This window comes from Aulonocara sp. 'chitande type north' Nkhata Bay, linkage group LG3 (assembly GCF_057382095.1).
Source record: "Aulonocara sp. 'chitande type north' Nkhata Bay isolate Kocher_YH1m ecotype deep benthic linkage group LG3, A_spYH_male_GT1.1, whole genome shotgun sequence".
Lineage (NCBI taxonomy): Eukaryota > Metazoa > Chordata > Actinopteri > Cichliformes > Cichlidae > Aulonocara > Aulonocara sp. 'chitande type north' Nkhata Bay.
The window spans coordinates 62,329,727-62,341,815 of record NC_141346.1 but is presented as its reverse complement, the minus strand read 5'-3'; the positions used below and the strand labels follow the sequence as shown (position 1 = coordinate 62,341,815).

Sequence of the window (12,089 nt, the reverse complement as noted above, 5' to 3'; positions counted from 1 at the left end):
TTTCCTCATTTTGTGGCAGCAGACATGTTTCAACAAGCAAGAAACTCCGCCCACATTAGCCTGTTTAATGCAGGCACCTTTCCTTACTACATGACCGATGCAAGTATGTAACTGTCTGTCGTCATACACAGAAAAAAGTCAAGCAAAAGTTGCAAAAAATCATTTCTCAGATTTTATTCACTTATATTTGTTTACCATTGATTTAAAGAAAAGATTTGACATTAGATAACAGGGTCCTGATGCTTGTCTCAATAACATACAGCAAAAACTAAAACCCCAAAATTTAAAAAAACAAAACCCACCTCACCCAGTAAAAATCCAGCTGGGTCGAGCGTCTACAAAGGATCGAAACTCTCTGTGTTACAGTTTTGAATTTGTATTTACTCTTAAAGCGTCCACACCCACTGGAATTCAGTTCAGTTTTATTAATATAGTGTCAAATATCAAGAACGCACTTTATATTGTAAGATAAAGATTCTGAGATAATATAGAAACAACCCCAACAATCAAACGACCCCCTTCGAGCAAGCGCTTGGTGACAGTGCAAAGGAAAAACTTCCATTTATCAGGAAAGCTCTGGTAGAACCAGGCTCAGGGGGGGCAGCCATGTGGCTGAAGGTGAGCGGAGGAAGGCAGGTCAAAAGAGCCAGACAGGAATAATATCTCAGGATTAAATGCAGAGTAGTGTGTAAAAAGGTGAATGAAGAAGAACCATGAGAAGCCCCTGGCAGCCAAGACCCATTGCAGTGGAACTAGAGGAGGATTACGGGAACATCTGATAAGCCCTAACGATAAACGAAACGAAAGTTTGAAGCCTTAATCTTCAAACTTTCCTTTGACGTTTCCTTTGTTAAAATCCGAGAAGTAAAATACAAGATGTCAAAAAGTGAGCCTGGGAGCTTGAAGGCTACTTCTGGCATTAGAACGCAGCTCCGGACAATAAGGACCTCGACGTCCACAAAGACGAGACACATATCTGCCAGTCTTTGGCTCCTTAGTACTTAATGCTAACCTTTCACATATGGTAAATGGCCTGTATTTATATAGCGCTTTACTAGTCCCTAAGGACCCCAAAGCGCTTTACACATCCAGTCATCCACACATTCACACACTGGTGATGGCAGCTACATGTAGCCACAGCCACCCTGGGGCGCACTGACAGAGGCGAGGCTGCCGGACACTGGCGCCACATTAATGCTAACCTTTCACATATAATGGATATAATGCACCGCCTTGGCTGATCAGATTATTCCACAGTTCATTTCCTGTTTTTACCAAGATGCAGTTTGGAATGCTGCAAAGTCAATTTTCCTTCAAAACAGAAACTTGGTGGTTTTCCAGAGACCTCTCCCTGCTATTGAAGAGAGGAGGATGATGCTTTGGCTCCTGGTGGCAAAGGTTCAACAACAAGGTAAGACAGCACATGTCATCAGAGGCCAGCCTTTTCTACCAAGAACCTGAGGGTGGCAACATCCCACCGGTCAGGTTTTTGCTAAATGTAAGACTATAAGTTCTATAACAGTTCCAGCCATTGTCCCGTGAAGTCTTAATTACTATGAAGGCTGTATGAGAAAATGCCAGAGGGGATTTTTGGTAGCAACTAAGAACTGGCCAGTACCTGAGAGCCTTTGGTCGTAGCTCAACCAGAAAACATAAATTAGAAGAAGAGAGGATGAAGAGAGGATGACCTCCACCATAATGAGCTTGTCACAGAAGAAGCCCTCAGATATGTGAGAGCAGGACAGGGTAAATTTATTTCTGGAATAGCTTAAAGTACCAATTTCACCAGCCACACCCACCTTGGCAGCTTCTCTCTATATCAATGCACTTGCTAACTACGTGGAAAACGAAGCCCCAAAGATCTGTTACTGTTAAAGGCTGGACTAACCTGTAAGAGCTATTTATAAGATGTAAACTAATGCTCAGGTTTTTACGTGTTTCACAAAGAGTTAGTCTTTTTGACTGCAGGATAATTTATTAAGCCAAATGATAATCACAGACTCAAATCACTTGAATTATACTCATCTAAGGAGTTAGAATCCACAAGAAAACAGCTGAACTGCTTGGAAGTTGTAATTGGAGCGTTGAAATTTAAGTCCACAGTCTGGGCAGCAGTTGATCCCTGTGGTTCATCCAATCATCTGCACTGCAGGAGACAAAGAGGCTGATATCTTCTGCACTATTTTTTTTACCCAATCCACCAATAAAAAAAATTAGCCAATCAGAATGCTCTATCATTCACATACATTTAAATTCACCAACTGGAAATCCCTGTCAAATGTGTCTAAATTTGCTGTTCCTCCTATCAAAATACGTTTTGAACGCGAGGGTGTCGAGGACTTGTTCTACACAACAGTGTGTTATTTTATGTTCCTGCTGTCAATAATGTGGTGCCAGGAGGGTTTAAAAGTGGGGTTGAGACAATCTCCTGACTGAAAACTCTGTGGGTCAGTTAGCAGGTAAACACTTGGATCTGCACAGGTCACAAAGTTTCCTTCTCTTATCTTTGACAACGATGGCTACGTTCTTAACATAAAATGATGACCTTAGAGCAAAAAATGTGGACTTCTTATTGATTCTCTTTATATTTATTAATGATTCATAATTCATTTTAAAATATTAACACATAATTAGTCCTTTTATTTTAAAGTAAATTATCAAACAATACATTACTAGCATGATATCTAAATAAATAAAAGAATCGCAAAATGAAATTGTAAATGAATTTAATAATGGATTATTATTGTTATTATTATTATTTTTGCACAATTCATTACTGAAGCACAAAATGCTTTAATTTGATGCATGTGACTCTTCTGGTCCTCCATACAAATCCATGGAAAATGAAAAATAATGTAGGAAATGAATGAAAGCTACTATAAGAAGAAGGTGATCAGAATGAGAGAAACAATGTAGAAAATAGAAGAAGCTGGGGTTTAAATGACAGGGACAGGTGGAGCACGGAGAAAGAAAAGACACAAGAAACCTTAAATTTCTTTCTGTGGATGGAGAAGAGAGGAGGGTGCTTTTGTGTGTTTGATTATATGTGTCAGCAAGTGCATGCGCACAAGTGTCAGGGTGATGAATTGCCTGTTCTAAGCCACACATTTTCTAATAAACCCACAGTCACATCCTGTGTGTGCAGACACAGGGATGCAGCTCTGAGCAGAGTGGATACACTTGCTAAGCTACTGTAGCCAGAAGTACTTAGTTACAATAGTTTGACTGTAAAGCAGCAGAAGGTTTATTGACATAGTTATGAAGGTATGTAAGTAAATACTGATTTTTATAATATATAATTTGTCTCATTGTTGAAAAATATTCAAAAATTGTGAATAATTAACAGATTATGAATTCCTCCTTCTTCCATGGGAGACGGGGGGAGAGTAACTATTAAAGTGAATAACTAATAGGACCTAAAATTTTTGTTTTTTATTTGTAGCATTTCCAGATTTAGTTTTAGTGCTTATACTATGACATGTGATTTGTCCTTAAGGGCCACACTACAGTTTTCAGGAGTAGAGAACGACATTATGAAATATGGAAAAGCATATTTTGTAAGACAATGTTTCTATAAACCTTTTCGCTTATTAGGCAAGTATTCAATTAATTCAACTGTGAAGACCTGACCCAATATTTACTTTTGCTTTTTTCTTCTTGATTATCACTTAATACAGATCAGGTTGCTTCTACAAACATCGAGATGACAATTTTGGCTTTAGGTAAATTTAGAGGTCATTTTTTACTTCAATTAAATGTCATAAATGGTTAAGAAAAAGAGGCAGGGCAAGTTTGTCTGTGGAAGAAAGGGAAGAAGGCCCAAGAGACAGAAAAGCCAAATTTGTCTCTTCTATAAACAAATGAACAGAGAGCTAAATATATTCCCCTGACATATGAACTCTGCATTGAAATATGGCTTCAGGACAAAACTGCCTCACTAGTTGTGTTCTTCAATCTATTTAAATAAAGATGTTCTACTTCTGTCCTTGGACGAATTCTTAGTCACTCTGGTTGAGATTAATAAACGTATTATTTTCCCCATAAATCCAGTTTAGTTGTCAAAATAAGGGCAGATATATTTGTAAACATGTAACTTTATTAAACATCAGCTCCGACGTGGACATTTTTGTTTTTTGAAAGCAGGGCAGAGAGCCACAGAGCATGTGTACTGTGCATCATGTAACACTTTATTATGTACAAATCCTACAAGCCAGTGTCATGAACGATTACCCTCCCCCGGTAACAAAGTCAGCCTCTGATCTCTGCACGTGTCTTTCTGCTCGCACTGGGTATTATTATTTATCTTTAAGTTGTTAAACTATTATAAAATGTACTTGTCAAGGTCAGGATGTTATGCTATTACAGGTTTGTCCAAATTCTCCACATCAGACGTGAGTGCTGCTATTATGGGATGATCTCATCTCAGTTTTTTCATTGTAGTCGCTTTAATATTTTCATTTTCTAAAAGCCAGAGTATTCTAAGAGGGTGTTAATATGCAAGTATTACCAAAGAAAAGACATGATCTATCTCTATCTCTTAAAATAATCTTTACCTTTGAAGATGTGTTCTTCAAAGGTAAGGATTGCTCTGTAATGTAATATTCTACGGTCCTTAGTGGACTGGGAGGCAGTCAGAGGTGGGGGACCTGGTGCTCTGATCCCTGGAATGCCGCCTCACTGGTGAGGAAGGAGCCTGACCTGGTGCTGGAGGTTGGCAGATACCAACCAGATATAATTGGGCTCATGCCAAGAGGCTCTGGAACCAGTTTCTGGAGAGTGGACTCCACCCTGGAGTTTCCCAATGGGAGGCAGTGGTGCAAATGTATCTCCCTGGCTCGCTGCCTGTGCGTTGGAGTTTTCCTCAGGCCCCAGGTCCTGACTATCGTTTGTACCTAAGTGCCAGAATCCCTGGATGAGGTGCTGGAGAGTGCTCCACACAGAGACTCTATTGGGGACTTCAATGCTCTCACACTGATGTTGTTAAACAACCGCACGCTGGCATGACCCCTGGGGTGGGTGAGATTCCCCCTCAGTTCCTGAAGATTCTGGATGATGTAGGGCTGTCAGGACTGACATGTCTTTGGGTGGGTTTGGGGGTTTGGGTGCCTCTGGATTTGAAAACTAGGTTGTTGACTCCCCTGTTTAAGTAGGTAAATGGTAAATGGCCTGTATTTATATAGCGCTTTACTAGTCCCTAAGGACCCCACAGCGCTTTACATATCCAGTCATCCACCCATTCACACACATTCACACACTGGTGATGGCAGCTACATTGTAGCCACAGCCACCCTGGGGCGCACTGACAGAGGCGAGGCTGCCAGACACTGGCGCCACCGGGCCCTCTGACCACCACCAGTAGGCAACGGGTGAAGTGTCTTGCCCAAGGACAAGGACACAACGACTGAGACTGTCCAAGCCAGGACTCGAACCGGCAACCTTCCTATTACAAGGCGAACTCCCCCATAAGTAAGGGGACCATAGGGGGTGCTCCAACTACCGGAGGATCATACTCCTCAGCCTCCCAGGGAAAGTCTATCACAGGGTACTCGAGAGAAGAGTCCATCCGTTAGTCAGCCCTTGGATTCAGGAGAAATAAAGCCACTTTTGCCCTGGTCGTGGAACACTAAACCAGCTCTTTATGTTCTTGAAGATATTTAAGGGGTTGTGAGCATTTGGCCAACCAATGTACTAATGTAATTTCGGGACTTGGAGACAACATTCAACCAAGTCCCTCGGGGTATCCTGTGGAGGGAGTTTCAGGAGTTGGGGCTGTTTGGCCAGTTGTTATGGGCCATTCAAGCTCTACAACTGTAGCAAGTAAGTCAAACACCTTTCTGGTGGCTGGCCTTTGCCACAGATTCTCTTCATGGATCGGATATCTAGGGGTAGCCAAGTCGGGGAGGGTCTCCTCTTTGGTGAGGATGTGGTTCTGTTGGCTGTGAAACGTGAGAATGAAAATTAGCACTTTGACCACGGGTGTTGAACTCCAGTCCTTGAGGACTCCTGAAACTTTTAAATGTGTCCCTGCTGCAACACACCTGAATAAAATTAGTAGGTCATTAGTAAGAACTGACTGCATGCTGATGTGTCAACCCCTAACCTCAAGTAAATGTAAATAAATCTAAGTTTGTGAAAAAATCTAATTCTAAAAGTACTTTTATTGTTGTTCATTCAGTCATGAGCTGCTGTAACATGAATCAAATGGCTGAATTGCCACCTCAGCATGGAGTCAAGTTCTACAGAGTCTTGCTAATGACCTACTAATACAGGTGTGTTACAGCAGGGACACATGGAAAAGTTTAAAGACACCGGCCCTCGAGGACTGGAGTTCGACACCTATGTCCTAGACTGTGGTTCTCAGCTGGAAAAGGGTCGAGTGACGGATACAACCAGCATATGTGAATTTTCTTCAAAGAGTGGCTGGCCTCGCCCGGGTGAGGAGCTCAGTCATTAAAGAGGGAGTCAGAGTAGAGGTACTGCTCCTACTCATCAAAAGGAGCCAGCTGAGGTGGTTCGGGAATCTGACTAAGATGCCTGCTGAAGTATTCCGGGGATCTCGTACTGGTGAGGAGGTTCTAGGACAGGACTTGCTAGAGAGATTACATTTCTTGGTTGGCTTAGGTACATCTCTGTGTCCCCAACAGGTGGCTGGGGTGAGGGAAGCCTGGGCTTCTCTGCTCTGACTGCTGTCCTAACTACCTGAACCTGGATAAGCAGCACAAAATGGATGGCTGACTGGATGGACGGAAATATTCATCCATCCATTCAGTTCTGATTGACTGATTGATTGTTTGTTTTGGGTTTTTTTTTTTCCAAGTCAGGTATTGGATCAATGCATGTATTGCTATTTTGTAAAGCATCTTGCAAAGCAAACTAAAGTATAAAATTTTGGGTAATTTAAAAGTTACATAAAAATACCAAGCAGTTAAATAGAGCTTAATGCAGGCTCAACTGGTTAGTCTGGTGCAGAGCAGACTGATGCTTGTGTCACTGTAAGGTTACATCAAGGATGGCAGACATCAATAAGTTTAAGATGATTAGATTTACTCACTTAATTGCCAGCTCTGTTCTAGGATGCCCTCTGGACCCAGTGGAGGTGGTGAGTGACAGGAGAATGGCGGCTAAGCTGTCATCCCTGATGGACAACATCTCCCACCCCATGCAGCAGACTGTGACAGCACTGAGCAGCTCCTTCAGTGGGAGACTGCGGCACCCACGGTGTGGGACGGAGAGATTTCGCAGGTCTTTCCTCCCCACTGCTGTCAGACTCCACAACAAAGACTTTAACTGAACAAACACACACATCCACACATGTGCAATAACACTAAGTGCAATAATCTTTTCTGGCATCGTTGTATTTTTACTCAGTTGTATATAGCATTCGTATTCTATTTTTATCTTATTGTATATTTTTATTCTATTTTATTCTACTGTATATAGTATATTATTTTATTCTATTCTGTACAGCTGTGTACTGTATTTATTCTTATTGTATTCTAATTTTTGCGTCATAACTTTTGCACTGTCCACTTCCTGCTGTGACAAAACAAATTTCCCACGTGTGGGACTAATAAAGGTTATCTTATCTTATCTTATCTTATCTTTCATGCTGCTTTTATATGACAGCTCATTTTGCATTTACTTATATCTGGTGGAATCAATTTAGATACAAAAATACACAAAGAGCAAAAAATCCCAGAGCAGCAGCAGAAACAAATCAGCTGATCACAGCCTAAACACAAAGAAGACTCAACGGGAACGCACAATACAAATTATTGTGTGACTTATGGAAAGTGACAAAATCCCTTCATACCACTGTATCCATTGCACCGCTTACACATGACCTTAAAGGTCCTCCACATTCCATATCTGTAACCCCTGCCTGTTACCCAGGTAGTAAAGGTAGTAGTTAAAAAAAAGCATACTCAGATAATAATCAATGCTAAAGCGAATATTAAATCACACTTTCAAATATCAGCAGTCTCATAAATGCCTCCTCAAGCCGACACAACTTTAGACACCTCTGCTGCAGGCAGGCAAGCACACAGGTCCTGTCCTCTCACTAACAGCTGAAGTAGTCAACGTAGGTAATACTGAACAACACTTTAGGAGGAATTTTTGAGAGGTCAAGCTCCTGTTTCAACAGTTATAATTTAATCTTGCTGGGACACACAGTAGTGTTTGCCGTTGTGGTCGGGTATGGTTTGTGGCTCACCTGCAGAGGAGGGGTGGAGCAGTGGGATTAGGATTTCGTGTCAGGGAAGGCTGGTGGTCACAGCCGGCAAGCACAACCTAACCATGCCTTCTCTACTCGAGTACTGGGACCTGAAGCAGCTGAAAAGCTGTGCAAGTAGTGGAAAACCTCATGAAGAAACACATTTTTCTTGCAACGACGTGTGCGACTGGTCCTTTATGATTATAGCAGATTAACTATTAGTAATTTTCAACAGTCACGTTAGCTGTTTTTAATCATTAACATAGAAACTAGCAGGCAGTCGTTAGATTAAAAACCCCGAAAAGCAATAATTGCTGTTGGGCTGAATGGGTCACCGATGGGATATGGAGCTGTGGCTGACTGGATTACAGACGCCTGGAGAACCAGGTGGGTTGCTGGCTGTGCAGAGCAGCAGGAAAACTGTAGCTGAACTGAGATTATTTTTTGTAGCACGCTGTGAGGTCAGTTTTAAAATGCAGGCCGTCGCTGGATCAAAGAAAGCTCTGTTTTTGATGCCTTCATTTTAGCATAGCTGAAATCACACTGATCCAAAGTTAATTTTTAACATTTCCATATTTCTCTTCCTATACAATAATTTAATTATTTAAATGTGTTAGGTAGTGTACTGTTGTACCCTTCATTAGTTGGTTCTGAAATATATTGTCTTCAGCATACGAAAAGAGCTAAATCATCTGCAAAGCGAATACAACCTCTAAACTTAAATACTTTGTTAAATCTACCTTATGGTTAACAAAACTGGTTGATAATTATCATTTACATTTTCATAGAATTGCTTCTTCTCGTTCAGAGTTGTTGCAGAATGGGGTCCAAAATTTCATGTGATATTGAAAAATGGTTTTGAGTATTTTATCCTAGGACAACTGTAAAGGTGAGACTATTGTTTTGTGTTATTTTTAGCACTACAGCACAGAACTGCATGTTCATTAGTGATGTTGGCGACAGTAATATGCTTTGGAATAGTTTGGCTTCGCGTCTGTAGCCACTAGCAGCCGAATCACAGCACAAAGCCTCAGCAGCACTGAGAATACACAGACGTGTGTTTTGTGTACGGTCACATCCCATCAAGTTACAAATGACTAATTATTGTTGCATCGTGAATATCGTCGAAGGACTGTTACTTTTAACGCTCTGAGCCTTTTTGAAGGACCATCCCACCAAATCCTCCTCCGCCTCATTCACTCTGGAAACGTCTAGAAGCTGGAAGTGTCACATGGAAGTGTTAATGCACCACAAAGGCTTGATTTGTGATACAAGATGATTCAAATATGGCTTCTTTCTCCTCTTCTTATTCCTTATGTGTGCGCGGATTGCAGCCAATTGCGTTTTTTCCGGGCCATGTTTGTGTGTGCACGGAGGACGTGTAGTAATCTGAGCAGATGTGATCACACAAACAGGCTACACAGAGAAAAATAAGACATTTACGTAGGTGATTCCCCCGCACGAACAACATAAGCTACATACTGCGAGCACACACCCTCCATGCAGAAGCACGTATATCTGTGTACGACATGTACACAGTAGCCGATATAACAACCAAACGAAACCCGTTCTTCATCACTCACATTAGTCTGACATCACATAAATCTCTTTACCTCATAAAGACTCACGTCAGCCTTGAATAGGCGATAAAGTCAACAATCCACGAATTAAAAGGCGACTTGGATTCCCATCACCTCTCCAGAGGAGGAATAAAGCACAAGACAGGCCGGCTGGCGTCTCCTGACATTTGATGTTTTGTAGAGGAAGCTGCTGTAAGAGGAAAGCTGTAAGAAAGACAGGTGATGGAAAATGGGGATAAACAGGCCCGTACCCGCGGATGTTTGCCAGCAGAGGTCCAGGACGGCTCGGATCTGTGTGGAATTCCTCCTGTTGAAGGGAATATTTGCGGGGGCTTCAGTCGCCGCACGGCCTGGGAAGCGTAAAGAGGAGTGATGGAGAAGAACAGGAAGCGCAGAGCATCACAAGCAATATCATCTCTCTTCCGTTCATCTTACGCCAGAATCGATTCTCCCACAAATAACGGCAGACAGTGCGATGTCACCTCTGTCTCCCCCTCTCTCTCCTCAGCTCAGTTCAAAAGTGCCATACGGCCAGTTTCTTAAAACAACAACACATACATCATAATAGAATAAAATAATAAAAGACAAGTAATTTAAAAAATACAATAAAATAACACAAAGATTAATACACAGTTCAATTTATTATATGCTTCAATAGTCATTTCAGATCATTCACTGTGTCTCCTGGGAGTATTTTCCGTTTTGCAATGTCACTGAAATGTAGATTTACAGGACAAAAATGGTAACAGTAGCTGTTCTTTACTGAATGATTTCCATTTTAGGAGGCCAATAAAGTATGAAATGTATTTAGATGTTCACTGGTGATTGTTTGTCAAGGAAATCTAGTATTGTTTTGCTTTATTTGCATGATTTATTCAATAAAAAAACCTTTCAAGCCAATTTGAAACAAAAGGTTGTGTTACAGAATTCTACAATAAGGTATGTGTGGCAAAATATGATGCGTTAAATAAATGTATCAGGAAAACCATGAGCTGTTAAAAATTGAGACAAAGCGATGCAACCATTTATGACCATGCAACCATGTAAAACAACAGAAAAGCAAAGAGGCTTTGCAATGTTATACTTTATTCATCTGCATATAGTAAAGTTGTGGGGAAAAAAAAAAGGTTTCATATTCAAAAATGAATGAATTATTTATATTGTGTCTCTGACCTAAAGTCAGAGAAATTGGACTAAAACCTGCACTGAAAGGTTGGATGGACTTAAACCAAGTTCTGAAACATAGAAAACAAAGAACAGGCACAATAATCCTCGTCCCAAACAGGGTAAAGACACAAGGGTACTGGGGAAACTAAGATCAATTACATTACTAAAGATTATAGACCGATTATAAACTCAGGCTGTATCACAACAAGACAAAAAAAGAAGCTTGTGTTAAATGCTGGGTGCAAAAAAATCCATGGTTTTAAGAAGAAGAGTGCCCTTTATTTGCCATGAGGGCATGATGCTGGTCTGTGCACTGGTATCCAGCTTGAATATTGTCTTTACATTTTCGCATCCAAGTTCTCTGTCTGCATGTGCGCCAGCCTCATCTTCAGTTACAGTAACCACAAACAGTTTGATGGAGCGCACTTCTCTACGACCTGATTCATGTGAAACTTCGTTCTATAGGCTTTTGCAAACTAATATTTTTTGTATTTCAGACACTGTCAAGCATTCTGCTTGTGTACTGTGGTGTCTCACGTGCCTTAACTGGTGCTTCTAACCTTTCTCGTAACCCATCAGCGTGCCCTACTGTGCCCTTTCTTCCATGTTTATGTTGTATTGAGTGGACCTCGTGGCTGTTGCTAGCCATAGCCTTTAGCTGCATCTGAGCTCACTCATGGGAGGGGCCTATGTCTGTTTAGGTCTGCTCCTTAGCTGGGCAGCTTTTCCCTTACTATTGATGAGCAAGTTCCAAATACAATACAGTCCCTGACCATTTGGTCATTATTTCTATAGTTACAGTCTTTCACCTGTAGCTTCAGCGCTGTAACAAAGTGCTGAATTGACTCATTGGGGAATTACAAAGTTACCAGTTACCAGTTTTCAGTACCACTGAAAAGAAGAGTTCCTTTATTTTATTCCAATATTCTAAATGGCACCATATTGTATAAGTTGCTGCTGCAGTGACACTTGAATTCATCACTTTTTGTTGGCTAATTTTGTAATAGAGGCTGACAGAGGTGCAGGAGCAAATCAGCCTGGGCTGCACTGAACACCCGCCTTGGACGGGTGCAGAAGCTAATTCAAGAGGTGGATACACATTGAAACATTGCACATACCAAATGCTC

General features: G+C 41.2%; 1 protein-coding gene across 15 annotated transcripts in view; it reads right to left on the bottom strand.

Annotated features, from left to right (window-relative positions):
* peli3 (pellino E3 ubiquitin protein ligase family member 3) overlaps positions 1 to 12,089 on the bottom strand; it is a 42,873-nt gene that overhangs the window by 29,279 nt on the left and 1,505 nt on the right. For 4 of the 15 annotated variants that reach the window (XM_086285405.1, XM_086285406.1, XM_086285400.1 and 1 more), the window contains exon 1: positions 10,047 to 10,276. The exons of 2 other annotated variants lie outside the window; for them this stretch is intronic. Coding sequence is in view for 4 of the 13 variants with exons in the window: in XM_086285396.1 (XP_086141522.1) it covers positions 7,052 to 7,287; positions 10,047 to 10,145 (335 nt within the window). In the remaining 9 variants the exon portion in view is untranslated. 9 more of the 15 variants (XM_086285407.1, XM_086285408.1, XM_086285397.1 and 6 more) reach the window with 4 other exon arrangements.